An 18,881-nucleotide genomic window follows, 5' to 3' on the forward strand; every position below is an offset into this window, starting at 1 on the left:
ACTAGAGGCCTTTACAATGGCAGGTGGGACCCAGATCTTACGCCTATTTCTGAAAGATCCCATTTCTGATGGCAGGGGTAAAGCATGAGTCACACAGGTGGGAAATCTGAACTTGACAGGGCCAGTTGAAATTAATATTGAGTTCAAACAACCCGATTTTCTGTTTTCCAAGGATCTTAACCCATGCTGAGGAAATGGTTAAGGGGGTAGCATTGGAGTATGAACCACAGAGAACTGAGATAGTACTGACCAGTCAATCTCAGCACTCATTTACCTCCATGGCCACCTATAATATGCTTCCAGGATCAGTAAACGCATTTATAGCCCTCCTCCAGGAATGAAAATTGGATGTGACAGGCCCATTTAAACACAGCTCTGCTGAGTCAGGAATTTTACTGACTTGAGCTTTCCACTTCGGTAGCTGAAATCTGGCCTTTAAATATTCCCTACAGCAATAAACTTTAGGTTGTTAGTTGATATGAGACCAGGAAGAGATCAGCCATGATCTGATTGAATGGCACAGCAAACTCGAAGGGCTGAATTGCCTACTTATGCTCCGAATTCCTATGTTCCCAAGCAAACTTCTTGCATTGATCTTACTGCTTATATATATTGCTAAAGTAGTGGTCTTTGATTCTAACGTAAAATCCATTTTCAGCTAGAAATCACAAAATGGGCAGACAGCAACAAATACTAGTTTGTTTATGAGAATTTTCAAGGTTTAAGATTATTCTCTTGTTCATATTTTATTCTGTTTGTCGGGTTGTGATTATTCAACCAACAATATAGTCACGTAACCAGGATGTTGTGCTTCTTTATTAGCTCTACACTTCCGTGCCCCTTCATTCCTTTCCTTTCTGGCTGTGTCAACCTGTCATTAGGAATGGTTCAGATATCTAGATGGGTACTACACTAGTGAGGCAGTTTCAAAGAAAAGCTGCAGGAAAGAATTAGTAACTGGTTTTGTTTCAAATTTTTACAAGGCTGATTTATAATGAATTCAAATGGTAACAATGCTGTGATAGATCCTGCTCCTTTGCTCAGCATGTCCTTCAGGCTACATTCAGAAGCTACACTCCATTAAATCCTGTCTTTAGCTGAAAAATAATGCAAAACTTTCAATACATTTTGATGGAGAAAACATAATTAAATGGGAAGGCTTGTTCCAATCTATTGCTGAGCCTATCAGTAAAAGCTGACTATAATATCCAAATGTCAAAGCTAGAATATATATAGCAATAGATGATATTTTTGTATTGGTTATGCTGTCTTATGATGGGTCATAGCTAACATGTAAAATGAAAGGAAATGTTACTGTACATCAAAAAATTATTGTGATGAACATTAACTGGTCAATTCTGACATGGTATAATTTTGTGTTTGGCCTGAGTTAAGACTTAAAAAAAACTTAACTTCATCATTTTCCTGAAACAGAATGCTTTTCTTCTCAAAGACTTTATTTATCAATCCTGATTGATTAAAAATTGCAAGTTTATGTTTTGTTGATGAAACATGAAAAAGAAGACTAAGGAAATTTGGCATGTCCAATATGACTCTCACCAACTTTTGCAGATGCACCATAGAAAGCATTCTTTCTGGTTGTATCTCAGCTTGATATGGCTCCTGATCTGTCCAAGACCGCAAGGAACTATAAAGGGTCGTGAATGAAGCCCAGTCCATCACACAAACCAGCCTCCCATCCATTGACTCTGTCTACACTTCTTGCTGCCTCGGCAAAGCCGCCAGCATAATTAAGAACCCCACGCACCCCGGACATTCTCTCTTCCACTTTCTTCCGTCGGGAAAAAGATACAAAAGTCTGAGGTCACGTATCAACCGATTCAAGAACAGTTTCTTCCTTGCTGATGTCAGACTTTTGAATGGACCTACCTCGCAATAGATTAATCTTTCTCTACACCCTAGCTATGACCATAACACTATATTCTGCACTCTCTCGTTTCCTACTCTATGAATGATATGCTTTGTCTGTAGAGCATGAAAGAAACAATACTTTTCACTGTGTACTAATACATGTGATGATAATAACTCAATTCAAATCAAAAACAAGAACACAAGAGATAGGGTCAGGGGTAGACCATATGGCCTGTCAAACCTGCTCTGCTTCTCAATATGACCAAAGCTGATCTTGGGCTTTAACATCATTTTCCCACTTGTTCCCCTATCCCTTTATTCCCTGAGAGACGGAAAAATCCCAGCCTTAAGTATAATCAATGACAGAGAATGCACAACCCTCCGGGCTAGAAAATTCCAAAGATTCACAAGCCTTTGATTGAAGAGATTTGTCCTCAGTTCAGCCCTGAGTAATGGACCCATTACCCTGAGATTGTGCCCTTGTGCTCTAGATTCCCCAGCCAACAGAAACAAACTAACAGTCCCGTAACATCCTGGGGGTGTCCCAGTGTCGAATTTGGGGGGTTGCCCAAAGATGTGCTGGGCAATCCCTCTCAGACAAGAATTTATGCAGCAATCGTCCAGAAGCATTAACAGCCCCTAGACAATTGTGTTGCACTGGGAACCATCTGACAAAGGGATTTAAGTCGCTAACTTCAGATTTTCTGCCAGTGTTACGCTAATAGTTACTCTGAAAGCATGGGAAGAAATAACTCCTCTTCTAAATACCCAGACCTTTCCTTGCAAGGGACACTCCCCACATTCTAGACCTCATAGCTCAGGCCAATCATACCCCCCAGGGTATTCCCAATCCTCCCGTACTCCCCCCCTCCCCATGTGATTCCCCCACTCCTTGATGCCTAGATGCACCGGACTCCTACCCTGTCCCACCAACCCGCAGATCCAACTCTAGGTCCCCCATCTGACCTGATCTCCTCTTCACCCCTACCCCCTCCCCCCGCCAATCTGACCCAACCATCCCCCTGACCCAGCAGGACACCCCACTGACCCTACATGACACCCCATCTCCCAACCCATGCAACCCCACCCCCTCCCAACCCGATCCCCTTGACCAGCCAAGCCAAATCCGATCCACATACCTGGATGCTTAACTTCACCCTGGCCTGTCAATTTCACTGGGCCCTTTAAACCGACCTGCTTGCTGGCAGCCAGTGCAATCAGAAAAAGTGGTGTGGCCCGCCCTGAGTTTGTTGGAGTTGCACTGCTGTGGCCTGTACTGCAGACTCCAAGCAGTTCCAGCCAGCGGGAGGTTTGTACAAGGTTTACAGAGCAGGTCAGTGCACTTTAAACTCTCGTAATTCCAATGGGCTATGACTTTCCACCTCTGGGTGGAAGTTGTGGCTCACACTGTTCCCCCTGTCAAGCTCTTTCATAATCTCATAAGTTTCAATGAGACCATTCTTCTAAACTCCAGAGAATTTAGGCCTGATATTTATTCAGCCTCTCATCATAGGAAGCCCCTAATCCCTGGGGCAATCTAATGAACCTTTACTATAGTGCCTCCAATGTAAATAAGCATATCCTCCCTTATATATGTGGACTAAAATTGCACACACTAATCCAGGTGCCAAAGCTCTGTACCAATTATGGCAAGACTGCTTTATTTCTGTACTCCGATCCCCCTGCAATAAAGGCCATTTTCCATTTGCCTTCCTAATTGCTTGCTGCACCTACATGCTAACTCACTGAGTTCCTTGAATGAGCAGAGTCAAGTCTCTCTGAGCATCAACATTTACACGTTTCACACATTGTAAGAAATATTCTGCTTTTATATTCTTATGACCAAAGTGAATTACCTTATACTTGCCCACATTATACCCCATCTGCCATTTTGTTGCCCACTCACCTAACCTGTGTACATCTCTTTGCAGCGCCTCTGTGTTCCCCTCAAAACTTACATTTCTACCTAGCTTTGTATATCACAAACTTAGATACATTACGATCTTTCTCTTTGTCTAAGAAATACAGGGTGGGATTCTCCAGCCATTCGCGCCAGCTGGATTCTCCCATCCCATGCAGTGAACGGAGATTTGTCTGAGCGCCAAGTTCTCCGTCTTCTCTGGCAATGGTGGCAGGGTGTGAACGACCGGAGAATTCTGGTCACAGATTGTAAATAGCTCAGGCCGCAACACTGATTCTTGCAGCATTCTACCAATTACAGGCATTTTAATTCGGACCCGAACTCTTCAAACTCTCCATGCAGAACATCATTCCTAGTTCTACTTATGTCATTGGTTCCTACATAGATCACAACAACTGGATCATGTCCTGCCCACTCCACATTTGTCTCCAGCCATGAGGAGATGTCTTCAAACCTAGCACCGGGCAGGCAACACAATATTCGGAGTCTCCAGTCGCAGCTACAAAGAACAGTGTCTAGCCCCTTACTGTACAGTCCCTATCACTACCACTTTCCTTTTTGGTTCCATCAATTGAATGGCATCCTGCACCATGGTGATATGGTCAGTTTACTCATCCAACCTGCAGTCTTTCTCTTCATCCACACAGGTAACAAGCAGCTCGCACCTGTTGGTCAATGTCAAGGGCTGAGGCTCCTCCATCACTTGCTGTTGGATCCCCATTCCTGCCTCATTCACAATTACACCCTCCTGTCCCTGATAATTGACCAACTCGAAAGTACTACCTAGCCTAAGGAATCTGACTGCTCCCTGGAACAAAATGTCCATGTAACTCTCCCCCCATCCCTGATAATGTGCAGTGTCGGCATATTAGACTCCGGCTCAGCAACTCTGTTGCTTGAATCCAGGGAATGATAATGTCGTTACAGTATTGCTTTTGGTTGACTGGATGTCTTGGTTTGTGACTGGGACTGGGAACAGTTCAAAAGCCAAGGGATCAGCTCTTGAGATATCAGCAGCTTGTGGCTAGTGCTTAAACCTATCAAAATGACCCGTGCACTTCATTTATCATTCAAAAAAAACCCCTGCTCTTGTCAATTTAAAAATTGATTTTACCGACATGAACTCTGAATATTGTCAGGTTGACCTCCAAGCAGGTAATTAATATCAAGAGGGAATGCAGAATAAGACAAGGCCTTAGTGCATCAAGGAACGAGTACTAAGTCGGGAACACTGAGCTGGAAGTGCTCAAGCTGCAAACATTTGATTGTCCAGGACTGTGATCTATTCCAGCTAAGGTTAGACAGCCATGTTACACCAAAATCTGTGTCGTGTCTGCCTAACTTACTTATTTGATTAAGTTGATTAGTTAATAACTTACACAGCTAAAATAGTGGCAAGTCTCCTAACTTGAAGAAGAACAGTCATCAGCTACAGGAGAGTGAAAAAGTGTATAAAAAACAGCATCGCCTGCCCCTTCTGTGCTGAATTCCCACTCGCATCAAATTCCCGACTTAGTACTCATTCCTTGATGCACTAAGGCCTTGTCTTATTCTGCATTCCCTCTTGGTATTAATTAGCTGCTTGGAGGTCAACCTGACAATATTCAGAGTTCATGTCGGTAAAATCAATTTTTAAATTGACAACAGCAGGGGTTTTTTTTGAATGATAAATGAAGTTTCTCGGGTCATTTTGATAGGTTTAAGCACTAGCCACAAGCTGCTGATATCTCAAGATCTGATCCCTTGGCGTTTGAACTGTTATCAGTCCCAGTCACAAACCAAGACATTCAGTCATCCAAAAGCAATACTGTAGCGATATTATCATTTCCTGGATTCAAGCAACAATCATGGTTCCTCAATCAACAACATTCTATCTGGTTGTACCCTATCTCTGGCGGGTGACTGAATAATTGTTTAATTCCTACATTCCACATGGTACAAAAACTGAAATGTTTACTCCTTTCTGTACATCATTTTAACCGACAGAATTCAAGTCCATCTTTGACCAAGGTTGATGTGCCTGCTCAGCTCTTGACTGCGTACAAGGATGTACAATTTAAACTGTGTCCAGTAGGTGGGTGGAATAAAGTATAGATTGACAAGTTATCATAGATCATAGAATCCCTACAGTACAGAAGGAGGCCATTTGGCTCATTGAGTCTGTACCGACGACTATCCAACCCAGGCCCTATTCCTGTAACTCCATGCATTTACCCTGCTAATCCCTCTGACACTAGGGCCAATTTAGCATGGCCAATCAACCTAACCCGCACATCTTAAAGTAAATAAAGTTTATTGATTAGCCACAAGTAGGCTTACATTAACACTGCAATGAAGTTATTGTGAAAATCCCCTAGTTGCCACACTCTGGCGCCTGTTCGAACACACTGAGGGAGAATTTAGCATGGCCAATGCACCTAACCAGCAATCTTTCAGAGTGTGGGAGGAAACCCATTCTGACACGAGAAGAACGTGCAAACTCCACACAGACAGTGACCCAAGCTGGGGAATCGAACACAGGTCCCTGGCACTGTGAGGCAACAGTGCTAACCACTGTTCCATCGTGCCGTCCCACTTGGACTGTGGGAGGAAACCCACGCAGACACGGGGAGAATGTACAAACTCCACACAGACAGTGACCCCCCCAGGGCTGGAATTGAACTTGGGATCCTGGCACTGTGAGGCAGTAGCGCATAATTTCATGACATCTCTTTCTCAAAATATTCTGACATACTCAAAAGCAAAATTATCATTTTATAACTTCCAGCTATCACAGACTCAGATCCAAAATTGCACACAACCCAAAAACACGTGAAATACAGATTTTGTATTTTTTTAGAAATTGTTATTTGAAACTTGCAATGACTCATTGTACTGCAAAAAGAATTGCTAACGAGAGATAATGGATTTATTCAAAGCTGGAGATAAATTCTAGTTAAAGGCAGTGCAATCTTTTTACTGGTGTCCTTATTGATTTATTGATGTGCATGTTTCGCTCCAATAATGAATAGTGGAGATCAGCTCGCTTCATGAATTTTAATCTAAAAATTCATTCTCACATTTCTTCTCTTGCAGTTTCCAGCATAAACTTATTTTTCTGTCCTCTATTGAAATAATTAAAATGGATTGAGGAGTGAATCTTTTTGGAATCATTCTATTGTTAACCACTGTGATAATTAGTTGAGAGAAATTTCCATAAAATAATCGAGAAATGAAAAGCTTCTAATTCAATTAAGTGGTTTTGAAGAAAGTACGGTTTAAGTGGTTTTTTTAACATCAGCGGAAGAAGAATGAATTGCTTTTTACAGGACATACGTTATTCTCCACTGGTCAATCTCCAATGACTACAGATAGCATTGTAAAAAAAAACAGCTTGACATCTCCTTCAGTGCAGTGTAGGTGGAGCGATGTAAGTGTGGAATGATAAACATAACAGCAACCACAAAGCTGAAAGTGCATGACACAATAGTCATACTAGTTCAGGTAATGGACTCACAGGAAGCATATTGCACAATTTAATAAAGAACAGTACTGATTCTATCAGTGAACACCACAGCCTCAGCTGTACAGTGGCTTTTTAAAAATTATTTCAAGAGATGTGGGCTTTGCTGGTTAGGTCAGTATGTAGTGCCCATCCTTGATTGTTCTTGAGAAGGTGGTAGTGAGCTGCCTTCTTGAACCGCAACAGTCCATGTGGTGTACGTAGACCCACAGTGCTTTTAAGATGGGACTTACAGAATTTTGACTGAGCCACAGTGAGGGAATGGTCGTATAGTTCCAAGTCAGGATGGTCTGTGCCTTGGAGGGATCTTGCAGGTGGTGCTGTTCCCATCTATCTGTTGCCCATGTCCTTCTTGGCGATCGAGGTTGCAGATTTGAAAGGTGCTGTTGAAGGACCCTTGGTGAGTTGCTGCATTGCATCTTGTAGATAGTACACACTAATGCCACTGTGCATCAGTTGTGGAGGGAGTGAGTGTTGAATGGTGGATGGAGTGCCAGAAAAGTGGGTAGCTTTGTTCTGGATGGTTTCGAGCTTTTTGAGTGTTGTTGAAGCTGCATCACAGTCCTGCCTTGAGTCATTCAGATGGTGGACAGGCTTTGGGGAGTCAAGAGGTGAGTTATTTACCATCAAATTCCTGCCCTTGTAGCCACGGTATTTATATGGCTGTTTCAGTGCTGTTTCTGGTGCTTGGTAAATCCCAAGATGTTGATAGTGATTCAGCAATAGTAATGCCATTGAATATCAAGGGGAGACGGTTAGATTCTCTCTTGTTGGAGATGGCTATTGCCTGGCATAAATGTTACTTGCCACTTATCAGCCCAAGCCTAAATGTTATCCAGATCGTGCTGCATATGGACAAGGACTGCTTCAGTATCTAAGGAGTCATGAATGGTGTTGAACACTGCGCAATAATCGGCGAAAATCCCCACTTCTGACCTTATGATGGAACAAAGGGCATTGCTGAAGCAGCTGAAGATGGCTGGGCCTAAGACACTATCTCAAGGAACTCCTGCAGAGATATCCTGGGGCTGAGATGATTGACCTCCAACCACCACTACGATCTTCCTTTATGTTAAGAATGATATCAACCAGTGGGGAATTTTGCCACTGATTCCTGTTGGCTTCAATTGTTCTAAGGTTCCTAATGCTCCACATGATCAATAAAAAAAAAATCAAGAGCAACAACACTCAGCTCTGGAACTCATCTCTTTTTTTCCAAGTTTGGATCAAAGCTGTATGTGGCCTGGAGCTGAGTAGTCCTGACAGAATCCAGAACTGCATATTAATGAGCAGGTAATTGGTGAGTAGGTGCTACATTATAGCAATCAACAAACCTTTCCATCACTTTGCTGATGTTTGAGGGTAGATTGATGGGAAGGCAATTGGTTGGATTGGATTTGTCCTGTTGTTTTGTGGTCAGGGCATACCTGGGCAATTTCCTACTTTGTCATGCACATGCCAGTTTTGTAGCAAAATGCAAGTGCAAAACAAAGAGACAGGTTTATTACATATTTCAACATATTATCTATAATATCAACTTGCAAACTCATACAATCTTAACTGCAGAAGTCAGACACCAGGCCCTCCCACTTCACTCTTGAGCAGCATTCCACTTCATTTTTCCTTAACTCAACAATGCTATCTTGTTTTAGCTGCCTGCTTTGGATTTCAACAATTGCTCAGCTTGCAATGTGTGGATCCTCATCACCATTTAATGATTTAAAACAATTTTGCTCAAGTGCCTCAATTTTGTTTGCACCAGAATAGTTCAAAACATACTTTTTCCCCATTGGCCTTTGAGGCTCAGAAGCGAAGTAAGCCTGGCAGTACCAGCCTTTTCGCAGTGGCTCAAATAAAAACTTGCCCACACGCTCTCAGTTTTGACTGGCATTATGTTTGCAAGTGTGAATGTGAAGATATGACCCGATGGCATAGTTTGGGGACTGGCAGTAAATTGGTTTGTGAACTTGGAATATCAGAGTGTAACATTATTGCTGGAAATGAGAGATAAAGATGTTTCTTTAATACATTAGTAACTTCTATCCGGCAATCATCAAAATAAAAATACATTGTTGAATTAATTAAGAATTTGAAAAACAAAATGACACAAATGAAGATTTGGAAAATTATGTTTGAATAACTGTAGAGACTGGTATGCTTTATAGTACTTTCTGCGTTAAGTTTTATTACTTTCATTTTGGCCCACCTGGACAGAATGTACTCTGTCTCAAGTTACAAATGTTATTCCCCATGATGGCTTTGCCTCACCCCATACAGTCCTGATGTATCTCTTTATGTCACCTGGTGGCTACTGTCAATTATATTGTCATGGCGTGCAAGATAAAGTGTTAGGCTTGATACTATTAATCGGCATAACAGCAAAATATTGCAGCTTTTCCTATCCCCATCTCAGCAGTACACAATCTGTTTGTACTAATGCTCTTAGCTTCAACTTGAAAAGCATAGCTACAATTGGCTCCTTCCTAATCCATCTTGCATCAAGGGACAACATCTTCACTCATCCGTTTGTTGGCATTCTCCTTAATTCAACTGCAAGAGCTTTGGTAGAACGCAATTACTAGTCAGTCTCCAAAGGACACTTGGATGATTGCCTGCAATGGATTTGAGAATGAAAACAACACTTCCTCCAGGGTTTCATACAGGTTCTCAGGATAAAGTATTATCATAGAATCATAGAATCCATAAAATGCAGAAGGAGGCTATTCGATCCATCGAGCCTGCAACAACAACACTCCCATCCAGGCCCTAACATCGTAACCCCACGTATTTACCCTGCTAATCCCCCTGACACCAAGGGGCGAGTTTTCCCGTTCCGCCCACCACGGGAATCGTAGCAGGTGAGGGGCAGACCATGGAAAGGTCCGTTGACGTTGGGCGGGATTTTCCAGTTTTGGGGCGAGGACAGCTGGAAAATCCCACCCAAAGTGTCAATTTAGCATGGCCAATCAATCTAACCTTCATACCTTTGGAGTGTGGGAAGAAACCGGAGCACCTGGAGGAAACGCACGTAGACACAAGAAGAACGTGCAAATTCCATACATTCAGCAGAGGCCGGAATTGAACCTGGGTCCTTGGTACTGTGCGGCAGCAATGCTAACCATTGTGCCACTGTGTCTCAATGCAGCCTTGTATTTTGTTTGCTTTTAAAATGAATTCAACACAAACCTTATTTTCAATGTAACAAAATGTAAAAGCAACCCTAATGGACAGCTCATGATATCTGCACTGAGAGAAAACACACCAAACCTTTCTGGTATTGAAAACTGTTTTATTAAAGGTGGGGGTAGGGGCGTGAGAGGGAGAGGTAGAATGGGTTTGAAATGTTCGCCTGTTCTATCCATCAATCATCTCAAATTTCCCATCTGTGCTCCAAGATGTTTTAATAAGCTGATTCATAAAGAGAGAAACCTATAATGTTTCCACTCTGCAGAGAGAAGTGCTAAAAATAGCTGTCAATTAGGATAGGCTGGAAAATTCAACAGCAAATTAAAATCCTTCTGAAAATGTAAACGATGTATATATAATCTAATATATACTGGCAGCTCTGCAATGTGAATTTCAACTGTGACTTAGAAATAGGAGTTGCTAATTATTTACAACAAGAAATGAAAGGCAAATAGACACTGTGTATTTATAATTTTTATCACTTCCCTCAAGCTTTCACAATGTACAGTTTAGCACTAAGATTCAGAAGAGTGCCAACATTGATTTGGATGATTTTCAGTTTTTGAAATATTCTCTGTCAATTTGCAGTAAATAATTTGGAGCCGCAGTAGCTCCTGGAAATTTCCCCCCACTTGCGCTGTTTTATTAGATCCTAATGATGTTTTGAGGAAAGAGACACACTTAGGCTCCAGCTAGTCTAATTGTATCATCTATATCTCTACTGATTGTTGTTCCTGGCTTGCGAATGCATGAACTTCTGCAGGTATTAATAGGGGTGTTCTGGACTACATATGCATCAAAGCCCATAGATCTTCCAGATAGAATCTAACAGCACCCTGTCATGGATGACAGATAATGCACAGGTTAAAACTTACATTGGTTTGTATGAGCAATATACTTAATATACTAATGGCTTAACCAAGGGATAGATGAATTAACTTCTATAGTGGTTGTAATCATTACACTATTTTATGAATCATACAGACCAGTGCAAAACATAAGCAGGTACAATGAGTTTGACCAATCAACAACTTTGCTTATATAACCGGACATACACAAAGTGCAAGCCAAGTTGTAAAAAGGATAGCATAAAAATCGTGTTATGCTAAGATTGTTGATCTCCTTATTGGCATAAAGATTGTGAAATGATTCAAGCTTCAATATTAATTTCAAAGAACATAAGATGGTCAAAGGAATATACATCTGTACAATTTACTTTCTCACTCCGGCTGTGATTTGGGGCGGTCGCCTGTTAGTTCTCAATACTGTAAGTTGGCCAAGAAGTTCCCAAGTTGTTACTGCAAAGTATGTTCAAACAAGATAACATACTTCATTTCATAATAATTTTGCCATCTTGCTTGTTTAAAAGCCATTGACAAATGGCTTTTGCAGAATCATTACAGGTTTTCAAACCTAATAATAATTTGATTCAATGGTGAAGTAGTGCAAAGACTGATGCATGCAGGCTGAAGCTGTCAGGACTTTTGTTCAGAGAACATTTACAGTAATTGTAGTCAATTTAAACTTGTTTTTAAATGGATAAAAGCATATTGAAAATGTGAACATCGCATGCACTCAGTGCTGCCACCATAAAAGCAATGTCCTGGGACTCTCCTGGTGACAAAGCCATGCCCAGCATGCCCACCTGGGTAATCTTACCAATCTCCTCCCTGTCCCCCTCACCCCACCCAGTGCTGACCTTGTGGACTCTGCTAGAAGAACAACTCTCACTGCTCTCTACCTCTCCCTCCAGAAAGTCTTGTGGACAGGGACTTATCATCCAATGAGCGCACAATGGACATTTGTGCCATCATGGATGGCCTTGACTAAAAACCAGCTAAGGAATGATGCCACCTTTCCCCTAAAGGATGTCTCTCCACCTGACCATGTCATCCACCATTTGGTGCATCTATGCCATCATGGTGACGGTGTGGTTCTTATCATCAAATCAAATCATATCCTGTTCTCTTACACCTCTGAATCTTCCTACTCTTTTGAGCAATTTGCCTTGTTCCATGACTCTCAGCTCCCGTTTAAATCCTTATTCTGTACCTCTCATGCATGTACTGTAAATATTTTCTCACAGCTATCTGCTTTCCTCCCTCAACCTCTGCACCAAGTTACCTCTCATCCTCTGGAATTTCAAATTCCATTTCAATGCCCTTTATTCTGCAAAGTTCACTGCTCTCTTATTTTCCCTTCATTTAATCCTCCACGTAAACTCCCCAAGCCATTTTCACAGCCACTCCCTTGTATCATTTTCCACACACATCACCCTTTCCCTCCCAATCCCACTTACCTCTGTGTTTCCCCCTTAAAAGAAGCTCTTTCCCAATTCACTTACAACTGCATTTTTCACTTCCCAATTGTCTAGCCTTTGGTCCCTTGTTGACCTTGACACTTCTGAAGCTACTACCTGTTTAACCATGCCCTCACCTTTGCCCCTGTGTTTCCATTAAAACCATTGCTTTCTGTCACCCTGATAGGTGGCTTGCTGCAGTCCTTGACTCCATTTCCTTAAATCCAAGGAATGCAGGGTTGAAAAGATATGGCAGAAAACTGGCTGAGCCAATAACCTCCAGATCTGAATGAAACACGTAAGGGCACATTTGACTTCTGCCCCCTTATGCCAGAACTGTTCACTATTTCAGAATCATCCTGGAATGCAAAAAATACCCCTTACTTCTTCTCTCTACTGTAAACAATCATCTGCATCCCCACTAAACTTCCTCTGCAGGTCCCTCATACCTTAGTCCTAAACTTGCATTGTTCTCTATGTTCTCTCCTATCACTTCCTCACTGAGTTCATAATGTCCATGAAGTCCACCTCCTAATTCCTCAACTCCATTGCCACTGCTGAACACCCAACTTTTCCCCAGTGGACTCTGATATAGTGGACTCCAGCATTCAAGTGAATAAATATTCCTAACTTGTTTTTTTTTGTTCTTAGTTATTTCTTCTGATAAAACTCCTTCCTTTCCTGTCTCTTTATTGTTTGCTTATGTATATATTTGAGACAACCATCCCCTAGATTTGAATGTATGAATAAACAATACTTCTACCCTAAAGAGAGTTTGCTCCGGGTCACTTTAAAATTCACTTCACAAACTGAGGGTTTGGGGAAACACGCTACAGTCTACTTAAAGGATTAAAACACTTACGGATGCAGCCATCCAGTGAAGATTTGTTTTCTGATTCAGCCAATGGGAAGGTGTTCAGTAAGATAGATCTGTCAAATGCATACTTGCAATTAGAATTACTGACAAGATCAAAGAAATTATTTACCATTCATAAACACAATGGATTGTACTGTTACGCAAGTTACAATTTTAGGCGTCTACTTCTCCCACAGTGCTCCAGAGTGCTGTGGATCTAGTGCTAAGTGAATCATCATAGAAACCCTACAGTGCAGAAGAAGACCATTTGGCCCATCGAGTCTGCACCGACAACAATCCCACCCAGACCCTATCCCTGCTTAGTTACCCTGCTAATCCTTCTAACATATCACATCCTGAGACACTAAGGGTTAATTTAGCATGTCCAATCAACCTAACCCACACATCTTTGGACTGTGGGAGGAAACCGGAGCACCCGGAGGAAACCCACGCAAACACGGGGAGAATGTGCAAACTCCATACAGACAGTGACCCAAGTCGGGAATTGAACCCAGGTCCCTGGAGCTGTGAGGCAGCAGTGCTAACCACTGTGCCACCATGCTGCCCCAAAAAAGGGGCACCGATGAGGATGGGATGGAATGAAGGGAGTGTGGTGCTTCTTAGATGACATTCTAGTTAGTAAAGTTATATTGGTTTAATATATGCCGGTTTCTCCTATTTCAATTTGTAATCTGTTTACTTACAATGTTTAGTTTTCTGATTTTAAAAGTGTGTTCATTTATGGAGGTGGTAAAGAACATCATTCACCTTTTAATCTGAAACATTAATTACAGTTACTAAGCTGTAGGTTTATTGAATTGATTTTCCATACATCAACATTAATTAATTATTCATTATTAAGAAAATAGCCAAAAGTTGAGTTCACAACAAATCACATAGAATATTGAATAATTGAAGCTTTTGGGAGATTTGAAGACAGGAAAGAAATGATTGCTGACCATTGCTTACATATTGAGTTGGTTCCTATTGTGTGCCTTCATTAAAACAAAGCAAAATGCTGACTACTTAAGTGATTAAAATATCCATCTTAAGTTGTAACAAGGATTCCTAAATTCAGATAACCATGACAAAGTAGTTGCTGAAAATCATTACAAGATGTATAAAAACATAAAATATAAGCACATAATCCCCATTAATGCACTTGCCAATGCAGTTGTCTTGTGATAAACCCAGAACTATTTTTCCAAGATATATTTTGCTGTGACCAGAAGTTCTAAATAGTATAAATGTAATGATTTAGCTTTCTTATGCTCCTCTAAATGAGGCTTTGCAACACCCTAATCATATTGATTATGGAATCAATGAAAATGTGAATTGTTAATAGGGATATTGTACATGAATGAGGCATTATGCAGAAACTAAAGTGTGATGCAATTCTACCAGAATTGTGCATAAATGAGATATCACAATGCGCATTCTGAAGTTCTTTGTAAAAACTAATGGATTTCTGTGATGTTGTTTGCATAAATCCATGAGACATGATGAAAGCCAATGAAGGAAGTGAATAATAATCGAGTGTTCTTTAGTCCCTGGGAAACATGAGCAAATTAGCAGGCTTTGCAAATATGATGGATGTATTTCAAAGTTTTCATTCCTTATTTTGGACTAAACTACTTAATAATCAGAACAATACCATTACTAAATGAGGACAATTGGGTTTTAGAGAGGCAGATATTGTATTTAAATCAAATGCTTGGATCAGGAATTGCACTTAATTAGAATGAACAAGATCCTATCAGAGGCTTTGACTTCCATTTTAGGCTTAATAATCTTCTTGTAGTATTTGCCCTCGCACTTAATAAAGCATTGACTATAGAATGTTTTATAGAAACTTCTCTAGAATATGGCTCAATTAGAGCCATGTAGGGTGGCACGGTGGCTCAGTGGTTAGCACTGCTGTCTCACAGCACCAGGGACCTGGAGTCGATTCCCGGCTTGGGTCACTGGCTGTGTGGAGTCTGCATGTTCTCCCCGTGTCTGCGTGGGTTTCTTCCGGATGCTCTGGTTTCCTCCCATAGGCTGAAAGACATGCTGGTTAGGTGAATTGGCCATGCTAAATTCTCCCTCAGTGTTCCTGAACAGGCTAGAGGATTTTCACAGTAACTTCATTGCAGTGTTAATGTAAGCCTACTTATGACAAATAAATACATTTTAAACTTTAGAATCCCTACAGTGCAGAGGAAGGCCATTCGGCCCATCAAGTCTACACCGACTTTACTGGTCTTCTTTCGGGTTTAACTGTCAAACACATTTATTTCCCAGCAATGGAATAAGCAAATAATAGTACTGTGACATTTTAATAAGTGCTAAGCTTAGCTAACTCCATGTAATAGAAAATAATAATGGAATTTATCGGGAAAGCTGCATTGATAATTTATCATACACAATGGGCCTCTTTTTTCTGATCAACCACAAAGCTATTTGACTTAACTAATTCTCATTCAGAGAGACTTCATGATTTGAAAAAAAAAGTAGGCTGTTAAGAAAGCTTTGAAAGAGTTTCAAATAATTGTTGAATTAAAAAGGTCCATCAAACGCATGTTTGAACGAAGCACATAGAAAATTCATATTTAAATTCATAACTTGACTCTTGCCAAGTCCCCAGTTTTATAAAACAATTGTTGCAAAACAGGAGCAAAATAAACTTGAACATTCTTCAGTGATTACCAAGCTAAATCTTAGATAGCAATGTTTCATGTGGATCACATTGGACAACTGTTAGTTGCGCAAATGACTTATCTTTAATAACTTTTTTCATGATCTTTAACATGTTGGCATAGTTGTTAGCACTGTTGTCTCACAGCGCCAGGGACCTGGGTCCAATTCCAGCCATGGGTCACTGTCTGTGTGGAGTGTGCACGTTCTCCCCATGTCTGCGTGGGTTTCCTCCGGGTGCTCCTGTTTCCTCCCACACTCCAATAATGTGTGGGTTAGGTGCATTGACCATGATAAATTGCCCCTTAGTGTCCCAGGATATGTACGTTAGAGGGATTAGCGGGGTAAATTTGTGGGGTTACGGGGATAGGGCTGGGTGGGTTTGTGGTCGGTGCAGACATGATGGGCCGAATGGCCTCTTTCTGCACTGTCGGTATTCTATGATTCTAATATTAGAACACAAATCCGAGAGAATTGATACTTTTGCTCTTTCCTATAACGGTGTTATGAACTGTGAAATTTAGAGACAAGAATGGATCTTCCATTCCCTTTACTCTGTTCCCCCATTCAATTTCCTCAATCTAATTTAATCATCTTTTCTCAAGTTTCCTCAATGACCTTATCTCACAATAATATCATCAATCTCGGTTTTAAAACTAAAAATTAACTCAACATTCACAGCTTTTTGGTGGAGCAAGTTCAGATTTCCCTTACCCTGTGAAAAATGCTTCCTGATTTTGGCATAGCTGTAATTTTGAGAACATGCACTCTATTTTTGGATTCCTCACCGAAGGAAATAATTTCTCTGTATCTATATTATCAAACCTCTTGATCATTTTAAACACCTCAATTAGATAACTCCTCAATCTTCTAAACTCAAGGAGAGGCAAGCTAAATCCCTGCAACCTGTGCTCATAAATTACCTAGTAATCCAACACCAGGTTAAAGTCCAACATGTTTATTTTGAATCATGAGCTTCCAGACCGCTGTTCCTTCATCAGGTGAGTGGAGAGGTAGGTTCACAAACACGGCATATACAGGCAAAGACACAATTGCACTCGCCTGATGAAGGAGCAGCGCTTTGAAAGCTCGTGATTCCAAATAAACCTGTTGGACTTTAATCTGATGTTGTGAGACTTCTTATCATGTCATAAGTAGGCTTATATTAATACTGCAATGAAGCTACTGTGAAAATCCCCCAGTTGTCACTCTCCAGGGCCTGGTCAGGGATACTGAGGGAGAATTTAGCATGACCAATGCACCTAACCAGCACGTCTTTCAGACTGTGGGAGGAAACTGGAGCACCCAGAGGAAACCCATATAGACACAGGGAGAATGTGCAGACTCTGCACAGACAATGACCCAAGCCGGGAATCGAACCTAGGTCCCTGACGCTATGAGGCAGCAGTGCGAAGCACTGTGCCAGAATCCAGTAATGATTTGCTAATCTCAAGCAGAAGAACATAACTGTTTTCTCCTGACAGTTCTATTTTATTTAAAGAAAATAACTTTGTTAGACTTAAGAGTAATAATCTGAAGCAGCGAATGGTTAAAAAAAAATCATCCAAAGCTGCTAGTCTTCATCAGTTGTGCTTAAAAATGGATTAGCTTGTTAACCAACTTTGTATTATTCAACCCAAGAGAGAATCAAAGTGCTTTAGTGCTTAGTTAGTTTGTTATATATCAAACAAGACTGACTTTTAAGTATTGATTTTCACAACAGCTTTCTGAAACAAACCTGAAGTGAAAAATACATGGATGATTGTAGATTTGGCTTTCAATGTTCGCTAACAAATCTGCTTTCCTTTCCTTTGTCCACAGGTTGCCACCGAACAGCTGTTCTTCCAATAGGATGAGTTCCGGTAGTTCAGATGAGTTCTTCCAGTCAATGAATCATGCAGAACAAACATTTCGGAAAATGGAGAACTACCTCCAGCACAAGCAACTGTGTGATGTTTTCCTGATTGCTGGAGATCACAAGATTCCTGCTCATCGGTAAAGTATGCAGTATATTTGATTGAACTACAGGACCCGTACAGTCAGCGTCAGTGCAATATATTGCAGTTAGACTCATGTGGAATCATCAGTGCTGTTCAGTTGATAAAAGCTAAAATGGTTCACTTTGAATCATTTTACCAAACTACTCAATGATAAAATATTGGTTAAAGACAGGTCTATCAACATAGTAGAGGTTTTACCCCACTGTCTCATATCAACACTAAATCCTTGCAAATGTATGTGCAACAAAACCCTAATAAAATGGCTCTGAAGAATATGAAGGGTGATCCAGTGCGAATGGTAAGATATCATTAAATTTGCAGCACTGTGAACAAAAATATTGGAATTAAAATATTCATCTGGTGGCATATATTTATATGTCTTGTTACTTTTTTAAAAAATTCTCATGGTAAGTGAGTATCTCTGGCAAGGCCAGAAATTGTTGCTATTCCCTATTTGCCCTTGTGTAAGATATCAATAAGATACCAATTTAGGCTCTTGACATCAGGAATATTTGACAACATCCGTGATGGCGTAAAACAAAGAGAAAATGAAGGGGCATAATACCATG

General features: G+C 40.9%; 1 protein-coding gene across 3 annotated transcripts in view; it reads left to right on the forward strand.

Annotated features, from left to right (window-relative positions):
* LOC144492962 (kelch-like protein 4) overlaps positions 1–18,881 on the forward strand; it is a 158,774-nt gene that overhangs the window by 74,875 nt on the left and 65,018 nt on the right. For all 3 annotated transcript variants that reach the window (XM_078211671.1, XM_078211672.1, XM_078211673.1), the window contains exon 2: positions 18,134–18,307. In XM_078211671.1, the coding sequence (XP_078067797.1) occupies positions 18,134–18,307 (174 nt within the window). The remainder of the gene's footprint in view (positions 1–18,133; positions 18,308–18,881) is intronic.

Source organism: Mustelus asterias, chromosome 4 (assembly GCF_964213995.1).
Source record: "Mustelus asterias chromosome 4, sMusAst1.hap1.1, whole genome shotgun sequence".
NCBI classification, from domain to species: domain Eukaryota; kingdom Metazoa; phylum Chordata; class Chondrichthyes; order Carcharhiniformes; family Triakidae; genus Mustelus; species Mustelus asterias.